Source organism: Nycticebus coucang, chromosome 6 (genome assembly GCF_027406575.1).
Source record: "Nycticebus coucang isolate mNycCou1 chromosome 6, mNycCou1.pri, whole genome shotgun sequence".
In the NCBI taxonomy this organism is placed as follows: Eukaryota; Metazoa; Chordata; class Mammalia; order Primates; family Lorisidae; genus Nycticebus; species Nycticebus coucang.
The window spans coordinates 2,265,194-2,291,381 of NC_069785.1; the positions used below are offsets into that span (position 1 = coordinate 2,265,194).

The window sequence follows — 26,188 nt, forward strand, 5'->3', positions numbered from 1 at the left end:
GCTGTAGCATCACAGCTCACAGCAACCTCAAACTCTTGAACGTAAGTGATTCTCCTGTCTCAGCCTCTCAGGTAGCTGGGACTATGGATGTCTGCCACAATGCCCAGCTATTTTCTGTTGTTGTTATTTCAGCTGTCATTGTTGTTTAGCTGGCCCAGGCCCAATTCAAACCTACCAGCCTTGGTGTATGTAGGTGGCACCCTACCCACTGAGCTACAGGTGCTGCTGAAACACATTCTTCCTAATTAAGTAGCTTAAGAATGGGGAAAAAAGTATCCAATGTACTCAATACTATTATGAAAACAATATATAAACATGTACACATTTCATACAAATGATAAAACACAAACATACACTAGCAATGGAGAGAACTGAGAAGGGAGAGGGGAGGGAAGGGGGGAGGGTGACTGGAGGGAGAGGGGAGGGAAGTGGGGAGGGTGACTGGAGGGAGAGGGGAGGGAAGTGGGGAGGGTGACTGGAGGGAGAGGGGAGGGAAGTGGGGAGGGTGACTGGAGGGAGGTGGAGGGAAGTGGGGAGGGTGACTGGAGGGAGGTGGAGGGAAGTGGGGAGGGTGACTGGAGGGAGAGGGGAGGGAAGTGGGGAGGGTGACTGGAGGGAGAGGGGAGGGAAGTGGGGAGGGTGACTGGAGGGAGAGGGGAGGGAAGTGGGGAGGGTGACTGGAGGGAGAGGGGAGGGAAGTGGGGAGGGTGACTGGAGGGAGAGGGGAGGGAAGTGGGGAGGGTGACTGGAGGGAGAGGGGAGGGAAGTGGGGAGGGTGACTGGAGGTAGGGGGAGGGAAGTGGGGAGGGTGACTGGAGGGAGAGGGGAGGGAAGTGGGGAGGGTGACTGGAGGGAGAGGGGAGGGAAGTGGGGAGGGTGACTGGAGGGAGAGGGGAGGGAAGTGGGGAGGGTGACTGGAGGGAGAGGGGAGGGAAGTGGGGACGGTGACAGGAGGGAGGTGGAGGGAAGTGGGGAGGGTGACTGGAGGGAGGGGAGAGGGGAGGGAAGTGGGGAGGGTGACTGAGGGAGGGGAGAGGGGAGGGAAGTGGGGAGGGTGATTGGAGGGAGAGGGGAGGGAAGTGGGGAGGGTGACTGGAGGGAGAGGGGAGGGAAGTGGGGAGGGTGACTGGAGGGAGAGGGGAGGGAAGTGGGGAGGGTGACTGGAGGGAGAGGGGAGGGAAGTGGGGAGGGTGACTGGAGGGAGGTGGAGGGAAGTGGGGAGGGTGACTGGAGGGAGGTGGAGGGAAGTGGGGAGGGTGACTGGAGGGAGAGGGGAGGGAAGTGGGGAGGGTGACCGGAGGGAGAGGGGAGGGAAGTGGGGAGGGTGACTGGAGGGAGGTGGAGGGAAGTGGGGAGGGTGACCGGAGGGAGGTGGAGGGAAGTGGGGAGGGTGACTGGAGGGAGAGGGGAGGGAAGTGGGGAGGGTGACTGGAGGGAGAGGGGAGGGAAGTGGGGAGGGTGACTGGAGGGAGGTGGAGGGAAGTGGGGAGGGTGACTGGAGGGAGAGGGGAGGGAAGTGGGGAGGGTGACTGAGGGAGGGGAGAGGTGAGGGAAGTGGGGAGGGTGACTGAGGGAGGGGAGAGGGGAGGGAAGTGGGGAGGGTGACTGGAGGGAGAGGGGAGGGAAGTGGGGAGGGTGACTGGAGGGAGAGGGGAGGGAAGTGGGGAGGGTGACTGGAGGGAGAGGGGAGGGAAGTGGGGAGGGTGACTGGAGGGAGGTGGAGGGAAGTGGGGAGGGTGACTGGAGGGAGAGGGGAGGGAAGTGGGGAGGGTGACTGGAGGGAGGTGGAGGGAAGTGGGGAGGGTGACTGGAGGGAGAGGGGAGGGAAGTGGGGAGGGTGATTGGAGGGAGGTGGAGGGAAGTGGGGAGGGTGACTGGAGGGAGAGGGGAGGGAAGTGGGGAGGGTGACTGGAGGGAGGGGGAGGGAAGTGGGGAGGGTGACTGGAGGGAGGTGGAGGGAAGTGGGGAGGGTGACTGGAGGGAGAGGGGAGGGAAGTGGGGAGGGTGACTGGAGGGAGAGTGGAGGGAAGTGGGAAGGGTGACTGGAGGGAGGTGGAGGGAAGTGGGGAGGGTGACTGGAGGGAGAGGGGAGGGAAGTGGGGAGGGTGATTGGAGGGAGGGGGAGGGAAGTGGGGAGGGTGACTGGAGGGAGGGGGAGGGAAGTGGGGAGGGTGACTGGAGGGAGGGGGAGGGAAGTGGGGAGGGTGACTTGAGGGAGGGGGAGGGAAGTGGGGAGGGTGACTGGAGGGAGAGGGGAGGGAAGTGGGGAGGGTGACTGGAGGGAGGGGGAGGGAAGTGGGGAGGGTGACTGCAGGGAGAGGGGAGGGAAGTGGGGAGGGTGACTGGAGGGAGAGGGGAGGGAAGTGGGGAGGGTGACTGGAGGGAGAAGGGAGGGAAAGACATAAGAAAATGAAAAGCCACATACTGGAGGAAAATATTTGCAAACATGTACCTGATAAAGGATATCTACAATATATAAAAACTGTTAAAATTCAGTAAGAGAAGCTGATTAAAAATGGGCAAAAGATCTGAACAGACACCTCACCAAAGAATACATGTGGATGGCAAATAATCATTTGAAAAGAGACTTGACATCATGTCATCAGGGAACTGCAAATTGGACCATTGGGACACCACCGCACACACCCATGAGAACCGAGGGACACCGCCGCACACACCCATGAGAACCGAGGGACACCACCGCACACACCCATGAGAACCGAGGGACACCGCCGCACGCACCCATGAGAATGGAGGGACACCCCCTGTGCACCTCAGGACAGCTGCACACCCTCAGATATGGGACCAGCAGTCACACTCCTTGGTATTTACCCAAATGAGTTGAAAACTTGCGTCCACACAAAACCTGAACACAAACATTGATGGCAGATTTACTCAAATTGCCAAAAGCTGCACGTAGCCAAGATGCCCTTCCACAGGTGAATGAATAAAGGCAATGGTATATTATTCAGCAACAGAAAAGAGTTATCAAGCCTTGAAAAGACACAGGGAACCTTAAATATTATATAATATGTATTGATAAGTGGAAGACACCACTCTGAAAAGGATACGTACTATACAATCCCAAATATGTATCATTATGGAAAAGGCAAAACTATAGAGACAGTAACAGGAAGAGTGCTGGCCGTGGGAAGGGGGCATCACTGGTTTGAGGGCTGTGACTCTGAGACCGCAGCCTTTAAGGTCTCTCCCCAAGCCATGCACTGCGGGCCCCAGGTCTGCAGACGCTCCCACGGATGTGACAGTTTCCAAGACCACTACACAAGCTTCTGTCTATGATCCACTTTGGTGCCCAAATACACACGCTTCCCGCATTTCCTTGTGCTCTGTGAACTGCCCCCCTGGAGTCTCGCCTGTCACCTGCCACCTCACGTCTTTTGTGAGCTCGCTGCTACTCAGTCTTCCCTGGCTGTATTTACAAACACTCCACTTTTCAGACCAAACCCTGATATAAGAGTTGACTTTTAAAAGAGATTTATATCCTTGTATTAGTTTTGAAAACTTGGAAATTTTTTAGAACAAAATACATTTCAATCTCATCTGACTAAAAACCATCAGAAACAAAGCTTTGTATTGAATGTTTTTATTATTTTAACACAGATGTGTTCTTGCCAGGTAATCTGATTTCCAAAACATGGACCAAGAATTGCAACGTAACTAAAACTCATAAATATACAAAACTGAAGTTAGTTTTACCGAAATTAGGTATTTTCCCTCATACAAAAAGAAAATCAGAAAATACCAGGTAGTTTTTTAAAAAGAAAAAAACACCACAGTTTTTCCTTGTGGTAAACTGGAAGTCCTGGTTTTTCCTGTACTCCAGGTTTAAATCACTTAGAATATAGAAGGACATTCTGGAAATATACGTGTAAAATTAGCTACTTATATTTACCTTAATAAAGTCAAAGCAAAATGCAGCTCTTTTTCCAAATGAAGTCTTCTTTCAGAACAATTTTTCCAAAAATATTTAATACAGTGATTTTCTGTTTCTAGAAAAGACTAGAGTTCCCAATCCTTCCCACTGGAACAGAAACACCACTGTCCAACAACCACCCAAAGAGAACAGGAACCCGGTTGGAAGCTGCGGGCACAGGCTGCAGACAGGCCCCGGATCCACCCCTGGTCAGGTGCTGAGCACAGCCAGGCTGTGAAGCTGGTAGAGGAAGGTGTTCTTCCCTCTGCTGCTCTCCCGGCCAGCCTGCTCCATCACCAGCTGTGGGTCAATCTAATTGGACAGACAAGAGGACCAATCACAAAAGCCCGATGACAGGGCTTTTCCAGACATAAAATCTCCCACACACACAAAGACAGCAGAAAAGTAGTCTTTATGCTTCAAAAAAATATTTATAGAACACTTCTCTAATCCCACATTTTATACTATGTATTTCAAAATTCATTTTTTAATTCATGTTTAATAATACAGCAACATTTACTGACAGACCCATATAGTCCTATGTAAATGTGAACAGTAACGTTGTTTTAAGTATTTAAACATCTAAGTTCTAAGGCATACCAACCTTGAAATGAAATTCTGCTTTCAAACTAAGTCCTGCTATTCTATCTGTTTCAAACACCCCTGACTGAGGGCCACTGTGGCCAGTGCCATGTCCCCCTGGGCCAACAGTGGAGCTGGCTCCAGTGACATAAGCCCTGAGGGCCCCAAAATGGGAGCCCAGTGGGGAGCAGAGGTCTTGGCCTTGGGGAGCAGAGGACTCGGCCTTTAGATGCAGGTGGGAGACACAACACCCAGAGCACCCCCTCACTTACACTGCCCAGTGACCCAGAACTGCCCTCCCGACAGTTCACTTACCAAGATTGCCTGGCTCTGGAACGAAAACTTAACATTCTTTCCTGTTTCCTTTCCCTGTTATCACCTTTTACCCATTTCAGAGCCTTACACACAGGAAATGTCAGGAAACCTAGCACGGCCCCGCCCTGCGTCACAGCCGGTGTGAGTTCTCCACACGTCCCCAGGGTGAGGCCCTCACCACCACATGAGGGTATTTGATGGTCAGGGGCCTTGGGAGCTGATTAGGGATAGATGAGGTCACAAGAACAGGCCCCATAATGGGATCAGTGCCCTCGCAAAAGGAGACACCAGAGAGCTTGGTGGTTGTGTGCCACGTGAGGTCCCAGCAGGCACAAGCCCTCATGGAACTGGCCAGGCTGGCACCAGCTCAAGGACATCCAGCTTCTAGAACTGTGAGGGACAAGACCCACTGCCCAAACACCACCCACCTAACTGCTGTGGGCATTCTGTCACAGCGGCCTGGGCAGATGAGAACACACAGGACCTCCTGTGAGCTGCTGGCCAAAGAGTGTCTCGCACAGACCTGGAGAGCTGAAGCTCCAGCACAGCCAGTCCCAACCATTCTCTGCAAACGCCCAGGGCAATCAAGCCTGGTCTTTGGTTTCCACCACAGCATTGCAGAGAGGATGCTGCCTAGAGAACATCCACCTGGCCAGTGACATCCCCCATTCACCACTATAACCACGTACTTCACTCCTATCTGCTCCCTGGGCCCTTAGCCGGCCTGGTTCTGCGCCCATGTCTGCCCAGGGCCTGAGCCCTCGCCACGTGGCCAACTGCTCCAGGGCAGCCTGCTTCCCACTTACCTGATTCCACTCGTACGGCTTTTCATGCCACTTAGGAACAATCTTCTCTCTTGGTTTTAACTGACAGAACAAACTAAAATAGAAATGAAAAATTAAGTTACCTTAACTATACATTAGTAATTAAAAACATCACTGTGATTTTTATACAAAACGATGTAAATCTTATATTTCTCTCATAATTAGAACTACAATAAATTTTTAAGAGGCCAAAACCTCTATACTTACTATCAGAAAATACTTTAATCAACAGCACAGACCAGAATGGAGCATGCAGGTCCCCAGGGCCAGCCCACCCTTGATGCTCCTCACAGACCATGGCATCGCTGAGCCACGCTCTGTGGAATTAACAGGACACTTTACATCCTTGCTCTTAAGCAGCCATGACAAGTTGGAAACATCAGTAACTTAAAAGACAGAGAGACCGGGAATGCCAACAATGAGGTGAAGAGCTCTGCAAAGCCTTTCTCCCAGAAAACTCTAACACAGGACAAAACTGTCAAAAACAACCACTTAAGGGCAAATGACAAACAAAAAAGCATTCCTTTAAGAAAACTACCCGGGCGGCGCCTGTGGCTCAGTGAGTAGGGCGCCGGCCCCATATGCCGAGGGTGGCGGGTTCAAACCCAGCCCCGGCCAAACTGCAACAAAAAAATAGCCGGGCGTTGTGGCGGGCGCCTGTAGTCCCAGCTGCTCGGGAGGCTGAGGCAAGAGAATCGCGTAAGCCCAAGAGTTAGAGGTTTCTGGGAGCCGTGTGACGCCACGGCACTCTACCGAGGGCGGTACAGTGAGACTCTGTCTCTACAAAAAAAAAAAAAAAGAAAACTACTCAACTCCAGGTAGGAAGAGCAGAGTCTGCAGAGTCCCTGCCTGGAGCTGCTCCCACCCACCAAGCACCTGCCAGCTCAACACGGCTCCACGGTGCTACCAGGCCCAGGCTGGCCTTAAAAATGCAGCCAGGGGAGCTTGCTTTGAGTTGGAGCAGAGAGTGAGAAACCCTCCCCCCTTGTAGCTCTGTCAGGGCATTGAACACCTACAGACTGTCCTGAAACTGCAGAGGGAACTCCTAGGAAGAACACTGCTACAGATGGCTAGTAGCTCTCCACACGCCCTGCCCGCTAGGAAGGGCGCAGGCATGCTGAACAAGAATGGGCCACTGGTGAGGGCAGGAGCCTGGAGCTTAGGGTTTTAAGCACAACTTCTGGCTGTCACTGGCTGAGTGCTAAGCAGACACAAGCCTAACAAGCTAAGCTAAAAACGACAAGAATAAAAACAAACTAAACTAAAGGAAGAACCCAGGCATCAGTGACCTCACAAAATGGGGTGGGGACAGACTCAGTCCAGGCAAGCTTCTAACAAAATTAAAGCAACAACTCTGGGGACTTGCTACACCACATAATCTAAAATGCTCATTTCCAAAAAAAAAAAAAAAGAAAGAAAGAAAAGACACGCAAAGATACAGGAGTGTGTGGCTGCACCCAGCACAAAAGTATGCAGCTGACTGAGGCTGACTGAGTGGGCCTAGACGTGGCTTAGCACACGAAGACCGTGGTGCAGCCATTGTAGACGTGTTCAAAGCACCAGCAAACCATATTTAAAGAATTAAGGGAAAACTCAATGACTCAAAGATGACCTCAACAAAAATTAAAAACTATAAAAAATAACCAAATGGAGATCCTAGAGTTGGAAAGTACAGTAGTTGAAATGGAACATTTCCTAAGCAGATCATCATCTGCAAGGGTCTGAGATCACATGAAGAGTCAGAAAATACACAGACAGAGCCACAGAAATTAGGTAGTCTGGAGGAAAAGGAGGAAAAAGGGTAAAGTGACCAGAGCCCCACACACCAGTGGGGCAACATTAATTGTATTAACGTGTTTAATGCTGGTACACTAGCGTGTGTAATATAAACACACATGTGATGTGTGCACACCGATATACGTGTAATGGATTCACACATGTTACCCACACACTGGTAATGGTGTCATATATGCATCCAGAGACACTGTAGCTACTCACGCCAGTACATGTGTGCACGTGTCCTGCATGCACACTGACATGCCAAACACACTGATAGACGTGCCATGCATGCACACTAGCAGACATCATGTGTGCACCCCAATACACTGTACTGCATGCACCCTAATACATGTGTCATGTATGTGCACTAATACGTGTATAATGTAGTGTCTTCGAAAAAGAGAAGAGAGTAAGCATAGGGCAGAAAAAAATACTTGAAAAAAGTCAAAAATAAAGGGCAGTGCCTGTGGCTCAAAGGGGTAGGGCACTAGCCCCATATGCTGGAGGTGGTGGGTTCAAACCCAGCCCTGGCCAAAAATGGCAAAAAAAAAATTTTTTTCAAAAATGAAAATAGGTTATTAGTATAAAGAAAGAAAAAGGTATGTCATGCAAATGGTAACTAAAGAGAGCCAGAGTGGCTGCATTCACATCACACAAAATAGACTTTAAAACAAGAAACATCAATAGAAATAAAGAATGATATTTCATAATAATGGTAATGACCCCGAACACAGGGAATCCTTAAAAATCTACAAAAAACTAGAACCAGCAACACAGCGGGCCTGGAGCCAGCAGGACTGGAACCAGCGAGGCACGCAACCCATTGAAAAGCATGAAGAGACAACTGCAAAAACCCAGGGACTTTCCAAACCTCCCCTTTCCATAACTGACCCTGAAACCTTCCACCAAATCTCTCCCTCAGACACACTGCCTTGAGGTGGCACAAGGAGACAGGCTGGAGCCCATCTCCTGTCTCAGCTTCCTCACAATAAACCTCTCTCCACAAAAACAGGGCACTTTGCTGTTTGGCTCTCCACTGCCCATGAGCAAGGCCCCCGGTCTGGTATTGGTGTTACTACAAGGACAGACAGAAACCCACAGGGCAGATCAGAAAGTCTGGAATGCACAGACCAAACGTGCACTGCTCCACAGTGGACTGTGCCTGAGCAAAAGGCTACAACAGGACAGCCTTCAAAAATGCCAAGCAGAGCCCCAGAAGCCACATGACTTGGTGCCCAGAGCAGTGTCAGAGAGGCCCAGTCTGTAGAGACAGTGAGCAGGTCAGCAGCTGCCGAGGACTGGAGGGGAGAACAGAACTGTATGCAAATGGATGCAAGGAACTTGAGTTTTTACAAATAGCTTTATTGAGGTATAACTTACATAGCATAAAATTCTTCGATTTTAAGTGCACAGTTCAACAGTTTTAGTAAATTCATGGAGTTGTTCAAAAACCACCACCATTTCATTTTAAAATATCTGTCAGGGCTTCGCACCCATAGCACAGTGGTTACAGTGCCAGCTGTAGGCACCAAGGCTGGTGGGTGTGAGCCCAGCCTGGGCCAGCTGGACAACAATGACAACTGCAACAGAAAATGGCCAGGCATTGTAGCGAGTACCTGTGGTCACAGGTGCTTGGGAGGCTGGGGCAAGAGAATCACTTAAGCCCAAGACTTGGAGGTTGCTGTGAGCTATGTTGCCACGGTACTCAACTGAGGGTGATATGGTGAGACTCTGTCTCAAAAAATAAAAAATAAATAAATAATAAAATATCTGTCGAGCAAGTAGCATCTGATGGCTCATCAGTAGAAGTCTGAGCACCCTGTCCCTGCATCCTGGTATGGGAGCACTGCCTGGAAGGAGGCTTTGCTCACACAGAAAAGGGACAGAGCAAGACCAGTTTCAGTGGTGGCTATCGGTCCCCATGGCCAGTGGCTCCCCAAGCCGAGGCAGGACCCTGTCCCCACCCTGCAGTGAGGTTGACTAAGTGCCCCATGACACACATGCTCTCCCAGGACCTTTTAAAGGAGGACCCTCTGTGTCTGAGATGGAACAGCCTTCCCACATACAGCAAAATGCCTGCTCCGGCTGCCCTACCTCCATCCTGTGGGGAAGCTCTTCTGGCCCAGCGTCCATTCTTAGATGGCCAAGAGGAGTCAACACACTACAGTTATGAAACTGTCTTTCCCTCTAATAGTCATGAGTGACCTTTTGTGGATGATGGAAGTACTGTGAAAAGCTAGGTTTTGCTGATGGATTGCACAACTATAAATTCACTAAGATCAGTGAATTGTTTTTATGAAAGCATCATTTATGGCAAACAAGTACAGTTACTTGTTTGGGGGCACAGGGTTACAGAGGCTACAAGCAGACCCAAGAGGGAATCAGGTCCCTGCAGCCCCATCTCACCTGGCACTGGCCACATCACATGTGCTGGGCATCTCATGTAGGTTAAACTTCAACACAAATTTTGCATTAAAATATTTTTATGTAAAAGTAAAAGACTAAAATTGGCCTTTCCTATACTTTTCTAAGGCAGCTTTAAATATTTAATATCTTCTTACAAGTGCTTATTAAACCAAAAGAAATGCACCCAAAATATACAGGAAGGAAAGTCACCGTGACACCAGATGCCACTTGCTCCTGGACACCTCCAGGTCTGAGCCAGCCCAGGACAGTCAGGCAAGGAAGGACAGCCTGGCCTGGGAGGCTGGCTTTGAGACAGACACAGAGTGGATGGGCCGGTGCCCCCTGCTTCTCCTCTGGGACTCCACCCACTGTCCTCAGCCTTCCCTGGGCCCTCGTGTTGATGTGGGCTCACGGGCTATCCCAATAACTGAGTGTGGCCATGGAGAGTCCAGCAAGAGGTGTTGGGGTCGGTAGGGGAGGAGAGTGAGGTCAGGGAGCTCCTTCCCTGTAGGGAGAGGGCTCCACTCCCCGCTTCTCCCTAGAGTATCCACACTGGTCAAGGTGGACACAGTCCTGTATGCTGTGGGCTCCCTATATCCCGCCCACTGCCTGAAATGACCCCTTCACTATACCCTCTTCCACCTGCCCCCTGTGAGCGTGCCCACCATTCCCTGCCACTCCCCACACAGCTCTGATGCTGATATCCTGACACCCTACATGCTGCCTTGGCACTGGAATCCCGCTCTGGGCAGCCAACAGCCCCATCTCCTGAACAGCTCAAAATACTCACCACCAAAGCAGCCAAGAAGGTAGCCAGGAGGAGCCCCCAGTGCCACTCAACTTACCCTAAGAGCTTCTGACGGGCATTATCCTGCAGCTGCGCGATTCTCTCTGGTCCAAGGTACTTAGATCCATTTGGGCCGTCACATACTAGCTTATTAACAGCAGCCCTGAGAATATTAATCTGTAAATAAATAGCAAAACAAGTACTCATATGGCTCCACTTTAATTGAATTTCAGTAAAGAATTCATGGCCTTCTATGACCACTTTTAATATGGTTTCTGGGGAAATTATTAAAACAACAGAAATGTAACATGAATAACCACAATCATAATTTAAGAACTAGTTACCAAAAGAAAAAAAATTAAAACTCAGCATGAAAAGTTCAGACTTTGGAGGATAAACACACTTTTTAAGCTTCTACATTAACAAGCAATATAGTTTAGCCATGGGGCTACACAGCTGTCACCCATCACGGACAAGTCTGTGACCTTGCTGTTCACAGAGGCCTGAGAAGTCCCCACCCCGGGCACCATGTGCTGTGTTTTCTTGCCAGCCTTTGTCGTGGTTTTCAAATAAACCATGGAACTTTTGAGTAAATTCAGATCAATGTATAGCTGCAAGCCAGAGCTGACAGGCGCTGCAACCCACCCGGCCCTGCTGCAGGTACCACATCTGCACAGCTGAGAAGCCGGCGCGGGGCAGCCAGTGACCAGACTTCAGGTTGTGTCTGGATCCGACCCATCTTTCTGTGACTGCCCTATTCCCATCCCAGGATCCAATTCGAGGCCCCAGACTCTATCTGCCAGTTGCTCAGCCTTGTTTTTTGAGACCTTAACAGTTTTGAGGAGTTCTGGGCAGGTATTTGGCAGACTGTCCCAGTTTGGGTTTCTGATGTTTTCCTCACAGTTAGAGGGAGGCGCCCTTCCCGCACAGCCCTTGAGAATCAACCCTGCTGGGAGCTCGATGCTTACTGACAGTTTCTCCAGCCTGCAGTCTCTCTGTTCCCAGCTGGGGCGCTGTCCTCCAGAGCTCCCTGACCTAAACCCTGAGTGTGACTGTGACTGCCTCTGTCACAGTCATAGGTCATGGGCTGTGTCATTGCCTATGTTCCAGCCCTGGGGCACAGACACTCCACATGGGGTGTTTTCAGATGCATACCTGAAAGTTCCACTCTCACAGCACACGGTTCTGTGGGTTCTGACAGACACCCAGAATCTGGGACATAGCACCATATAGAAAGCTCCTGACCAACCAAGCCCCCCAGCGTCACCCACCCTCAGTGACCACTTTTCTGTTTTCCATCCCTACAGTTTGGCCTTTTTCCAGAAAGTCACTGACAGAATCACATAGCAATAAGCCCTTGAGTCCCGGCTTCCTCCACTTAGTAAAACTGTGTTAGATTCGCCCACACTGTCACACGCATCACCCCCTCATGTCACTGGACAGTAGGCTGCCCAGTCTGAGCAAGTTCAAATAAAGCTGCAGATAAACACCTGCAGGCAGGTCACTGGCCCACATGGTGAACACATGGACCTTGCCGACAAACCGCCTCCCTAGGCACACAGTGCCTCCCTGCGCCCCTGCAGCAGCGGAGTGCGGGGTTGGCGGCTGTCAGTTTGAGGTCTAGCCGTGGCAGTCATCACCTGCATTGTCCTAGTAACATAACATGCTGACTGCCATTGTGGCTGTTTACTGCCATCCATATTTTTATTTGGAGGTTTATCTTACAATTAGGGTATGAGCCCCCAGGCATGTGACTCACAGGCACCTGCTCCCAGCCTGCTGGTCAAGTCTCTAAGGGACTTGTGCAGAGCATAAGTTTTTAATTGTGATAATGTCCAACTTAGCTTTTCCTTTCAGAGACTGTGCTCTGGGTGTTGCACCTACAAGCTCATGCCAAACCCAAAGTCAGGTAGGTTTCCTACGTTCGCTTTCCAAACGTTCCCAGTTTCCCTTCTTACAGTTCAGTCTAAGAGTGTTGCTGTGAGGACACTGAGCAACGCCTGCCACCTGGGGGTGCTGCTCAGCGTAGCTATCAACTTCACAGAACTTCTGAGAAGAAAGGAGTTTGAGAACCACAGAGAAGTGTTTTTCAAACTGTGGTGAAAGGGAAGTTTTTTTTTCCCATTTTGTAAAAACACAATAAAAATTAATTATTAGAACAATGAAATATTACAATGACATATAAAATACAGGCCCATATCTTCTGTCACCAGATTCACAAGACACACACATGCTTTGCCCCTTTGCTGCAGTCTCTAAAAGATTAATCTGGCCCCTGCCTCTGTCACCTCACACTGGCAAAAGTCACACTGCCAGTGGCTCTGTTCTGGAATCACGTGTGCACCCGGCCCTCAGCTCGCAGGGCCACCAGGCTGGGCAGAGGATGGAGGCAGGACCGTCCTCATTTCCTAGGATGAACCAGCAAGGAGGCTCCACCAGTCTGGACTTGGAGGAGACCTGAGGTGCCAGAGACCCCAGCAGCCCCCACCCCGGTGTCGGGTCTCACTGCCCATGAAAGCGTGCTGGGCCAGGGTTTACCAAATGGGAAAACTGCGAGCACGTCCAGCAGAGAGCCACTTTGCACAGCAGTAACAACAGTGGACAAGCTGAGGGGTGATCTCTTCGTGGTGGGTGGCACGGGGGGGCACCAGGCGTGAGCGCCTCCACCCCAGAGGTGCATCTCTGTGGACATGCCCTGGTGGACGATCCAAACAGGGAGAGGACTATGACGAGGAGGACTGTCACAAGCAGCGCTCTCACCTCAACAACATCCTCCACGTTGAAATGAACATCAAACGCGAGCTCAATGTCGTGCTCCGGCAAGATGGGGGCCCCCGTGGCTGGATTCCACCCCAAGCCACACAGGACTCCGGTGTAGCACTTCCCATCGCGAGCAACCCTATTCAGAATGTTTTTAAAAAAGTTAATTGTTCAACATTGTTAAACCTCCTGTATTGATGTTAAGAAAAATGACTAGTAAAATCTAAACTAAACTAAATTCTGCTAGCCCTAGCAGAAACATGCATTTCACTTGGGCATCTTTTTCTTCCAGATTTTACACTAGAAATAGAGATACGTAGTTATTTTCGTAAGAAAAGCAAATTAAGTGTTTCTAGTAATCCAATATTAAGTTTCTCATTCTCACTGTGGCAGATAACGAAAAGAATATTTTATTACATACACGTTTTCTCCCCTACTGGCTGAATTCCTTCTATGGGTTAAATTCCTTACTAGGGAGATTTCTGGAGAAAAGGCTACACAAGTTTATGACCTGTGAACCAACTCTAGCACTTAGCAAAAGGCCGAGAAGTGCCTCTTCCACCATCTCATCCTGAAACATATACACACTTATGATACAAAGCGTCATGTCCCAGTTTTACCAAAAGCTCAGCATGCCCCTCTGACCACCAGCTCGCCCCGCCATTTCCATCTCCCAAAGCCTCCTGCTTGCTGGCCCTCAGCTACTGCCATGCCACCAGCCTGATCTGAGGCTCTGGCCTTTCTCACCCAGGCTCATGTAATGACTCGCAGACCAATTTTTCCCCCTACTCCCACCACTTGCAATCTTTTCTCCGTACAGCAAGCAGTGGTAGCTTTTCCAAACAAATCCAGTACTATCACTCCCTTGCCTAAGGCCTTAGGAGGACCAGGAACAAACCAGTCTCTACTCCAGACTCCACCTCATCTCAGGAACCAACCCCCCATGGCCCTCCAAAGCCAGTCCTGCCCCCTCCCCCAGCACAAACACACAGCCCACAACCCTCTCCTCCGGGGCCTCCCTGACTGTGCTTGCCAGAGACGTAAATAATGAATGCCTTGTGAAATATATGGCTAATTCAGACTTTTTTCCATCATCTATATCAATTAGTTTTCTTCCAGTTCTGAGGTATAATTGACAAAAATTATACATATTTAAGGTGCACATGATATTTTGACAAATGGACACATAGTGAAATAATACCACAATCATGTTAATCAACACACCCAGCACCCCAGGGACAATGTTTCTGGGGGCCGTGAGAGTGCACGGCCCCTTTCTCAGAGGAGTTCCAGGCACAGCATGGGACTTCAGCTGCAGTCACCATGCTGCACAGTGGGCTGCAGAGCTTCCACCTTGTAACCCAAAGTTGTTGATCCAGGTTTTCATAACAAAACATAAGCGAAATAGTTTTCTTCATAGTCCAAAAAACATACGCATGAATCTCAAACTCCTAAATGTGTACATGCCACCTCTGTCCATCTCATCTCACTTGCCTTTTTCAGTTATTGAAAATGAAAGAGAATCCAATTTTAAACTCACAATTTCAAGCCCACAGATACATGTCTAACTCATTTATAATGGATACTTTAGACTAAAATTGAAAATTGCAAAAATCATGACAGAAACAAAAGCAGCAAATCCCCTGAGGAGTATGGCAGCGATGTGCAGACATGGCTTCTCCTGAGACGATGCACACAGAGGTGCTGAAGTTTGTACATGTCTATAGGGCTGGTTTCTCTAGACAATTAATGTTTAAACACAAGAGAAGCACTTTTATAGTAGGCTGGGACTCTCTACATGAGCCAAATAAGGAAATATAATCCTCAAAAGTTAAATGTTAGCTCACCTGAAATACCGTACAAAAACATCCTGTTAACCACCCTGTACCGGGCATAGTATTAATCCACCAAGTGTTGATTAAATAGCAGTAGTTGTGAAAAGTCTTAAGTACTGTCCAAGTCCCCAGGAACAACTTGACTCTGCACTTCCCGACCTCAGGCCTGTGTGCAGCCCCGGCTCCCGTGAGACCTGAGCATGTCCCATTCTCAATGCACTTTCTTACCACCTCTCACTTTCAGTGACCTTTGCATTCTTCTTAAATTTTCAAAGCCTTTTTAAAAATATAGGCTATAGATCAAGATTTTTTAAATCATAAAATAGTGCAGGAACACACTTGAAAGTGAATCAAACACTTTTGAGACGGAAAGTGGGCACTTCCTGGTAACAAGGGAGGTCTGTGAGCTGAACCTGGGTGACAGTGACCATCGCAAAACTCATATTGTGAGACCTCTGGCTCATAAAGGGCAACACGGCTGCTGTCACCCTTGGCCTCCCACCACCATGCTGAGGAAGACCAAAAGACCACCCGAGGAGGTCTCGTGGAGAGAAACTGAGGCATTCAGGCAGCAGGGACCACAGCGTGAGCCTCAACTCTGACTCTGTTAAGCACAGACTAGCTGTCTGCTGTGTGCCCTCACCAAATTCCCCACCCACAGAATAAAAATGGTGTTTTAACCCCACTGAGTTTCAAGGGAACACAGCGGCTGGCACATCAGTTAAGCTGCCTCCCCAGAGTCCACATTCCCACACATCTTCTTTGTAAAGTCTCCACAGAAATCCTGCTTGATCTTGGCACCAAAAGGAGCTACCATCTGCAGAGCTCTGTCTTCTGACCTCTCAGTTACCACAGTGAGAAAGACTGACAGGGTTCTACTGACAGCTGTGACCAGAGAACTCTCTAGCACCCATGGCCCACTGACAGCACAGGACACCGCAGGTGCTGGAACCTCACGCCCAGCTCCAGCCTTTGCCTGGCCTCTCCCTCAAGCTCCCATGTGGTGTCATGTGTACCTTTGTAAGCTCTCAGCTGCCTTCTGAAACATGGCCAAGCATAGATATATCAAAATAATGAAGGCTTGATCACACGCAACCAGAGGTGCCACAGACAAGTCTCCTCTCCCACACCCACCCCTGCCCAGGGTCCGTCCCACAGGCCCCACCTTAGCTCCATCACCGGTGCGAAGAGCATGCTGAGGAGGGCCGGGAGGCCAGGGATGGGTGGCATCAGGGAGGTCTCTCTCAGCAGCATGGTTGAACCTGCCAAAGGTCGTATGTGTCAGGCATGAAGTTGAACTGTGAAAAGTAGTGCGCCCTCCCCGCCCACTCCTACGTACCCTCAGGCACCCCCTGTCTGATGAGTGTCCCATAGGCTGCCCTAACAGTAAGGAACTCCTAGTTCTTTGTTCCCAGGGCACCCCACAGAGACAGTACACTACAACTTAGCACTCCACTTAGCTCCATCACCATGCCAACAGAGGGACAGCTCTCTGCCCTTTTCCTCCTCATTAGACCACCAGGTTTCCAGCTCTGTAGCCAGCCCTGGCTGATGAACAAGCCAACAAGGAGGCAGCAGTTCCCACACCCCATGCAGAGGGACAGGGCGCAGTGCCCCACAGCTCAGCCTCTGTGGTCAGAGCACGAGTGAGAGTGTGCTCCCCACGCAGAGGCAACTTCCCAGTGGTGGAGCAATGGAGCTGCAAGGTACCAGTGGCATTCACGGACAGGGACGCGGCCACCAGCATCCTCTGGTGCAGGTCTTCGGGGGCGTCACTGATGATGACGGAGTTGATGCTCTCCTTCTCGATCCAGACACACCTGCAGGAAGACGGGCAGCCGTCAAGGGTCTGCTGACCCCCAGCCAGGAAGCGTGCTCACATCGTGCCCAACCCACAACTTGGACATTTCAAACATTCAGTCCAATGAAAACGCAGATGCTGGACAAGCTAAACCACATCTGACGCCTGAGTGCCTCCTCTCACCAGAGCACCGCGTGCACTGAAGTCTTCCACCCTCTTCTCTCCTGCAGGATCCTAACTATTCCTAAGTACTTCGTGCAGAGGACACCCAGACCTCCCCCTCCACCTGACACCCTCTGCACTGAGCCACCTGCCCAAGGGGCACTTGCATGTGTGGGCAGAATGTAGAGTCCCATGAAAATGCAGACTCCAGGGTGTGGCCTGAGCCTCTGCACTCCAGTTTGTGCTGCTGGTCCCCACAGGGCACTGTGAGAAGCCAGGGCTTCCCAAATGCTTTAGCCAGCATCTGCCATAAGCCCTACAGTCCCCCATGGCCCGCCCATACTGAAGGCTGTCAGACCCTCATGCACAGACTCTCAGAGTCAGGCCTGCACACTTGGTGTCAGCACCACCCCTCCCACCTCACCTCCTCCCCACAGCACCCATACCTCAGAGTTTCCTTCAGGTCTTAGATTTCTCTGGAAAAACCTCATGGCCTTCTGAGTGCCACCTGGGCCCCTATTTGCTTTTGGAATGCTCTGTGTCCCAATCAGACCTTATCACCCTAAGTTATAATCACCAGTTTTCTTTTCCATATCCCCCAAGAAAAAGTAAAGCCTCCGACTAAAGATTCTCCAAAATGTCCTACACAGGATGGTGGGGAACATGGTTGGACGTTAGCTCCTCCAAACCTCAGGTTTAAATCCAGGGATCCCCAGTGTGGGAGCTGGACCTGGTGGGGGCAGATCCTTCATGCATGGTTTGGTGTCCTTACCATGGTAAGGAGTGAGCTCTGGCTCTGTTAGTTCACTCCAAAGCCCACTGTTAAAAGAGCCTGGCCCTCCTCTCTGCCTCTCCCCTCCTCTCCCATGTGACATGCCTGCTCCCCTTTCTCCTTCCATCCTGATTGGAGGCTCCTGAAGCCTCCCCAGCAGCAGGTGCTGGTGCCGAGCTTCCTGAACTATTTGCAGAACTATGAGCCAAATAAATCCCTTCATAGATTACACATCCTCAGCCATTTCCTATAACAACACAAAACTAAGGCAAGTGGTTTTCATGTAAGAGAAAAAGAATACCTTAAATCTGGGCTAGGTGGGAAATTAGAAAGAGTTAGAAAAGGTAACACATGCCAACAGGTTAGAAATAAAAATTAGTTCCAGATGGGGTCTATAAATAGAGAAGCAGAGAAAAAAATAACTGATGCGAAAGGTAAGTTAATCATACCTGAACTTGGATATTCTGGTCAAACTATGACACTTTAGTTCGTAAGGGTTAAAAGGCCCATGGAGAATTGCCTATGTGCATAAAATACAGGAATTATCACTAAGATACACAATATCTCTCAACATGAAGGTAAACATCCCAAAATCAGCCTATAATTTTTAAAAAAGGCTACATCTCAATCATAATACCTTCAAGATTCAGTGAGAAAAAGGTACCTTAAAGAAGGTACTTTTCTGGGATGTAACTAATCCTCCTCCATGGTTTCACCAACATCTCTCTCTCTTTTTTCATTTATATATACGTAAAGTCTTGGCCAAAGAAAGGAAACACTGTCAAATAGCTTGGTAAAAATATTATTCTTTGAATTGCAGCAGACCAAGCCAGGTGGCGAAGGCTCGGGTAATACAGGCGGAGTCCCTGGCAGGGCGGGGAAGGCAGCCAAGTTCCCTGTGCAAACGGCAGGCAGCACGCACTCCAATGGCCAGTCCTCAAAAGCCCACAGCCTGTGTTTCCACCAATTTGGTAAAACACACACAGGTTGGTTGCCTTTGGAAAAGAAGGTTAAAAAACAAAACTAGTCAAGGCTTACCTCTGAACCCCACCGAATGCTAAACCCTGCTGTTCTCTTATTCATATAGGCCATTCATCATAAAAGCCGAGGGAGAGGAAACTTCATGACTACCAGCCACAACTTCCAGTGTGTAAAAGGAGGAAGATGTTATGTTTTTTAATTACATTTTGAAACAACTGCTGCACGTCACCTTGCAGTTTGGAGTCCCCAGTCTATTGGAAGAGAAGTTCTCCAACAGAATCCGTAGCAGCTGCTTCTCGTCATCCTTCACGGGAGACGACACAGATCCCTCTGCCGAGTTTTCTACCGATTTGGAGAAGAGGCCCTTGAGCACTTCATGGCTTTGCTGAACAAGACAAGAAGATTTTGTTTGGGCAGCGCCTGTGGCTCAAGGAGTAGGGTGCCGGTCCCATATGCCAGAGGTGGCGGGTTCAAACCCAGCCCTGGCCAAAAAAAAAAAGATTTTGTTTTTCTAAAAAAAAAAATGTATTAAAAGCACTTTATTCCAATCTAATAGATATTTTATAGGCATTACCTTCACTCTGATCTCTGCGTCCTTAAGGGGTAGAGAGACAATTTTATCAAGTTCATTTGAAAATTCAAACAAAATAAATAAGATAGCTTTTACTGTATCACAGCTATCAGAGAACTTGAAAAAGAGAAACATTTTTTTAAAAAAACCTTTTTACACAAAAGTTTGATCTTAACACTGGGAATACAAACATAATTCCCTGAAGTGTTTTCGCATATTAGTTACAGCACTGAAGGAGCTCCAGCCATCGCTGTCCGGTCTGTCTGCCTCTCCTGATGCCCCACATCCTGCACCCCAGAAGAAATTACATAAGTGAATAAGACCTTCAACATCAGCCCCCAAAGTGGCCTCTGATCATCTCAACAGATGCAGAAAAACCATTTGATAAAATTCAACATACTTTTGTAATAAAAACTCTCAATGACTATTGTGAGATTTCAGATCCCACAATATCTGGGATACACAATCAACTAGAAATAGAAGAAATATACCTCAACATAATAAACGCCACATATGACATGCCCAGAACCAACAGCACACTGAAAGGGGAAAAACTAAAAGTTTTTTCTCTAAGAACTGCAATAAGGCAAAAATGCCACCACTCTCAGCACTCTACTCAACATAGTACTGGTCCTTGCCAGAGCCGTCAAGCAAGAGAAAGAAACAAAAGGTATCCAAACTGGAAAAGAGGAAGCCAGACTATCCCTCTTTGCAGATGACATATTAAATATAGAAAATTCTGAAGACTGTACCAAAAAAACTTATAAAGTTTTACAAATAAATGAATTCAGTAAACTTACAGGACATAATTATTAACACACACAAAAAATCAATAGTGTTTCAATACACCAATAACAAACTAGCTAACAAAGAAATCAAGAAAGCAATCCCATGTAAAATAGTCATAAAAACTCCTAGGAATAATATAAACCAAGGATGTGAAAAACATCAACAAGAAAAAGTAAAAAACACTAATGAAAAAAACTGAAGAGAACACAAACAAATGAAAAGACATCCTGTGTTCAAGGACTGGAAGAATTTATATTGTTAAATGACCATGCTACCGACGGTAACCTACAGATTCAGTGCAATTCTAATCAAAACACCGACATTATTCATGGAAGTAGAATAAAAATCCTAAAATTCATATGTAAACATAAACTTCACATAACCAAAGCAGTCCTCAGCAAAAGAACAAAGCAGGAAGCATCACACACCCCGATTTTAAGATTTACTACAAAGCCACAGTAACCAAAAGAGCATGGTATTGGTATGAAAACAGGCACGTATATCAATCGACAAACAGAGAACATGGAAATAAATCCACATAATTACAGTCAACTGACTTTTAACAAAGGCACCAAGAACATACAATGGGGAAAAGACAGGCTCTTTGGGAAATGGCACTGGGGAAACTGGGGTCCAGACACAGAGGAGTGAAACTAGAGCCCTGCATCTTGCCACATAAAAGATCAACTCAAAATGAATTAAAGACTTAAATTTAAGACCCCAAACTATAAAACTACTGTAGGGGAAATGCTTTAGGAGATTGGTCTGAGCAAAGATTTTATAGCTAAGACTTCAAAAGCACAGGCAACAAAAACAGACCAATGGGACTATATTAAACTAATCTTCACAGAATCAACAGAGAGAATAGAAAACCATAAAATGGAAGAAAATGTTTTCAAACCACTTATCCAGCAAAAGACTTATATCCAAAATACACAAGAAAGTCCAAAAATAGCATAAAAAGCAAACAATCCAATTAAAAAGTGGGCAAATGATCTGATAGACATTTATCAAAAGAAGATACACCAACGGTAAGATAAATACGAAGAAATGCTCAACATTACTAATCACCAGGTAAATGCAAATTAAAACCATAATGAATTACCATCACAAATAAGAAAAGAAATAACCACAAGGAAATATCTTACCCCAGTTAGAATGGCTATTATCAAAAAGACTAGAAGTAAATGCCAGCGAGGATATGGAGGAAAGGAAACTCTTGTACACTGTTGGTGGGAATGTCAGTACAGGCGTTGTGGAAAACAATATGAGGGTTTCTATAAAAACTAAAAATGGAACGGCCATATGGTCCAGCCACCCCACCATGCTCTTTTGGTTACTGTGGCTTTGTAGTAAATCTTGAAATCGGGGTGTGTGATGCTTCCTGCTTTGTTCTTTTGCCTAGGACTGCTTTGGTTATGTGAAGTTTATGTTTACATATGAATTTTAGGATTTTTATTCTACTTCCATGAATAATGTCAGTGGTGTTTTGATTACATTTGCACTGAATCTGTAGGTGCAATTCCTTTCCTCTGGGCTGGTATTTGCCCAAAAGAAAGGAAATTAGTCAGCTCCACCTCCATTTTATTGCAGCATATTCACAAGTGGGATATGCAATCAACCTAAAAGTCCGTCAAGAGATGGCTGGACAAAGAAGACGTGACCTGCACACACAATGGAACACTGTCCAGCCATAAAAGGAGACCCTGCCATCCATGGCACCATGGATGAGCCTAGAAGACATCATGTCAGGGGACAAGGCAGGCACGGGGGACGGAAACCACGTGTCCTCACTCACCCCCGCTACAAAGTCAGAATCGATGGGAATGAGAGGACAGCTGTGGCTATGAAAAACAGAAAAGGCTGGGGTGACAGGGTAGGAGGAGTGGGCTGCGTGTTCTACAGCACTGAAGGGTGGACATAGCCATCTGTGACGTCACATGCGTTTTCACAAAGCAGGAAGCAAGGATTCTGAGTGTTCACGACACAAAGAAACAACAAATGTTTGGGGTGATAGATTTGCTGATTATCCTGATTTGACCATTACAAATTATATACATGCCAGAATGACACTCTGTACCCCATCAATACATACAATTCCTATGTATCAACTAAAAATAAAAGGAAAAAATAGTGGCATCTCTGAAACCTTCAGAGCAAGAAATACAACTTTAGAACTGGCTGAAATATAGCAGAACCTCTGTACATTGGTCTCCCAAGGGTAATTTATAATAGACTGGTCAGCATATGGAGGTGGTGACCAGAAGGAACTGCTCTACTGACACGGCCATGAGGTGAATGTCCAGTCTGTGAAAATTAGGTCAGCTGAAGCAGGTGGTTGGCTATGGAGATTCTACTGTAATTGAAAACAATTCTAAAATGCTTGAAATATTTGAAAGAAATATTAACTACCTCCCCATAAGGGAGACAAATCTTAGAATTCATTTTTAAAGCTTCCCAAAGAGAGAACATTTCTTAATTTCCATTCTAAAAGAAACAAGAATAAAGAAAAGCGATAAATATGCAGTCACCGTAACTAGGCTCAGAGAAGGCTAGAAGACATGAAAATGGGGCTGCAGACCCCTCACCAACAGCACCCCAAGGACGAGCACTCGCACGCACTTTGGACTCGTAGGACTCCTCCATGAGCTCGGCGTGGCCCTCCCTGATGAGCACGTCTCTGAGGTTGATGGCATCCTGGACCCGGGAGTAGCGGTACACGTCCACGTGCAGCACGCTGTGCACCACCGAGAAGACCTTGACCAGGAGTGCACAGCCACTCACCAGGGAGGTGAACCGTTGGCTGGCCGGGCCGCTCCAGTGCTCCCCACAGACCAGAGACCTGGCTGATGGCCTCATTTTGCAAATCTTAAATTCCAAAGCCTACAGGACAGAAGGGCATGGCGGGAACTATTTTATTAATGTATGCAACACTCATTCCAGACGCCACTGAAAAGTGACCGTGCTCATGTGTCTTTAGGGTTTACATAAAGATCTTACAAAAAAAATAATTTGAGGATAGTGAGGATTTCATAAGACAAGAAACTTGATTTTGATTTTTTTAACAACAAAAGAGTTCAGAATAACTTTTAGATTGTTTTCACACTGATAGGAAGGTATATGTGAATATGTCTCCAGCCCCACTATAGACTGGTTTCAACGTAACCAGAAACCTTTGGAAACAGTAATAGAAAATACTACTGAATTAAAACAACTCTTTTTTTTTATTAATATTTATTTCCTTTTTTTTTTTTTCCCAGACAGAGTCTCACTTTGGTAGAGTGCTGTGGCATCACAGCTCACAGCAACCTCAGACTCCTGTGCTCAAACAGCCTCCCAAGTAGCTGGGACTACAGGTGCTCACCACAACACCCGGCTATTTTTTAGAGACAGGGTCTTGCTCTTGCTCAGGTTGGTCTCAAACCTGTGAGCTCAGGCCATCCACCCACCTCGGCCTCCCAGAGTACGGGAATTACAGGCCTTCATATATTTTGGAAGAACAGAAACCAAATTCTGCTAGTGACAAAACAAATCCCTTCCCTATTCTGAGCCCTGCTTTCCCTAGCTATGAACTGAGTGGGGTGGGGGGATATGACTTGCAGAATCAGATCTAGTATTCAGCATTCATTCCATGGAATCTTCTCCACCTTACCTGAAAGGGAAGTTCAAGAAATTGACAGGGAATCTCCCGTAAAAGATCCAGATCTACATGAGACCTATTACCATAATCTACAAAGAATACCTGGAAAATAAAACAAGCACACTCTTCAGAGCAGAATTAAATCAACGCCCTGCTTGAGCACTGCAACAATCTATTCTAATTCTGTAATTACAGAATCCTTAGAGCGACCTGAGCTTAAATTCACACATCGATGACGAAAATAATTTAGACTACTTTTCTGATTACAATTAAATTTAATTTTCACCTATAATTACAAAAGATGTTCTATAACTGCTACAAGTTTTAGCCTCATTTCTCTTTGAGTGATTTTTTATAGAGAAAAACATACCTCAGCAGAATTTCCAGAAACATAAAGAATTTGAGCTCTGAAGTAGCTTTCTTTATCAAAATCAGCAAAGGGTGCCAAACAGACCAAGTCTGGGTGTGGGTGACTAGGCAAGGGGGCCAAGTTCAGTTGGTTTATTTCAGCAGTAAGCTTTTTCAGAATCTCTGCATTTTTTTCATCAATCCTATAGCCCCAAAAATGTCCTACTTCAACCACCTAGAAAGGAAGAGGAAGAGAAGTGGAAATGAAATTGGCTAGAAAGGATTTCTACAAAGAGGACTGTAAGCGTAAACCATGGGGCTGACACACTGCACCCCATAGCCATTTCACATGCTGTGTTTCTTATATTTTACAGGTTTTTAAATAGATGTTTATCAGAAGAGGGGACCCTCTGGTCAACACAAGTAAGGAAATATGTGTTATGTAGTCTTTTCTTGGAAGAACAAGACTCATTAGCATGTAAGAGTGCTAAAGCTTCTGGGAGGTCATAAAAGAAAAGAGCCATTTCATCCTTGTTTAGTGCAAGATGAATCCCACAGGGCCTGCAGGTGTCCTGTGGGGGTAGGAGCTGGCCCGGGGTAAAATGCACAGCCCACCAGACAAGGGGTGGCAAGTGGGAAGGGTGGAAGGGTGGACATTCCATCAAGAAGGGCTTTGCTGAGCAGCTTATGCCCATGGCCACCACCAGAAAGTGAAAGCCACAATGCCCAGGGTTTTCCAATCTGTCCAGAATCCAGACTTTACAGGAAATTTCCCAATGTATAGCAACAGATTCATAAGAAAGCATATAAGTATTTTAATTTTTATTCTAAAGTAAAAACCATACCCAAATAATAATTGTATTACTGCTAATTTTGTTAACATAAACTGAATTATACAAGCATATATCATTATGCCTACTAACGCTTTTATTTTTATTTATTTATTTATTTATTTTTTTTTTTTTTTCGAGACAGAGCCTCAAGCTGTCGCCCCGGGTAGAGTGCCATGGCATCACAGTTCACAGCAACCTCCAACTCCTGGGCTCAAGCGATTCTCCTGCCTCCGCCTCCCAAGTAGCTAGGACTATAGGCACCCGCCACAACACCCAGCTAGTTTTTGGTTGCAGCCATAATTGTTTGGCGGGCCCAGGCTGGATTCGAACCTGCCAGCTCAGGTGTATGTGGCTGGCACCTTAACCACTTGAGCCACAGACATTGAGCCAACTAACACTTTTAACATGTATCTTGTTAAATCTAATTTCAGCATTTTAAATGTACCTGACATTTTGAAAATTAACTTTGATTCTAGAATGAGTATTTGTTTCATTTTCATTTTAGCCACATTTCAATTTAACAATACAGTGATTCAAGTTTGCCCACATGGACTAGATTATCAAGGTGCACAGGCTGTGTGAGTATAAACTTACCCCGCCTGTGTGTACAACATGGCAGTTTTAGATTAAGGAGAAGCTTCACTGCATCATTCTCACCTCTGTGACGTCAACAGTTAGCAGGAGATCTGTGACCGTCTGGGACCTGTCACATGTGTTGAACGAGACTTGCATGGGGTCCACTGTCTGCTTCTGGAAGTCCACATTCACCCTACAGAACATGATTTTTTTTTTTTTTTTTTTAGACAGAGTCTCACTAGGTCACCCTTAGTAGAGTGCTGTGGCATCACCACTCACAGCAACCTCAAACTGTTGGGCTCAAACGATTCTCTTGCCTCAGCCTCCCAAGGAGCTGGGACTACAGGCGCCTGCCACAACACCTGGCTATTTTTAGAGACAGGAACTTGCTTTGACTCAGGCTAACCTCAAACTTGTGAGCTCAGGCAATCCACCCACCTCAGCCTCCCAAATGCTAGGGTTACAGGCATGAGCCACTGCCCCTAGCCAAGAC

General features: G+C 47.4%; 1 protein-coding gene across 3 annotated transcripts in view; it reads right to left on the reverse strand.

The window, feature by feature from the left end:
• Positions 1-3,617: 3,617 nt before the first annotated feature.
• Positions 3,618-26,188, reverse strand: part of TDRD9 (tudor domain containing 9) — a 103,611-nt gene continuing 81,040 nt past the window's right edge. For 2 of the 3 annotated variants that reach the window (XM_053595688.1, XM_053595690.1), the window contains 12 exons: positions 25,777-25,888; positions 24,309-24,521; positions 23,951-24,040; positions 22,921-23,181; positions 19,168-19,323; positions 18,407-18,477; positions 16,933-17,042; positions 16,388-16,484; positions 13,388-13,526; positions 10,686-10,804; positions 5,638-5,710; positions 3,618-4,246 (listed from right to left, as the gene is read on the reverse strand). In XM_053595688.1, coding sequence (XP_053451663.1) covers positions 4,145-4,246; positions 5,638-5,710; positions 10,686-10,804; positions 13,388-13,526; positions 16,388-16,484; positions 16,933-17,042; positions 18,407-18,477; positions 19,168-19,323; positions 22,921-23,181; positions 23,951-24,040; positions 24,309-24,521; positions 25,777-25,888 — 1,543 coding nt within the window. In that variant the 3' untranslated portion in view covers positions 3,618-4,144. Of the gene's footprint in view, positions 4,247-5,637; positions 5,711-10,685; positions 10,805-13,387; positions 13,527-16,387; positions 16,485-16,932; positions 17,043-18,406; positions 18,478-19,141; positions 19,324-22,920; positions 23,182-23,950; positions 24,041-24,308; positions 24,522-25,776; positions 25,889-26,188 lie in introns of all 3 variants that reach the window. The other variant, XM_053595689.1, reaches the window with a different exon arrangement.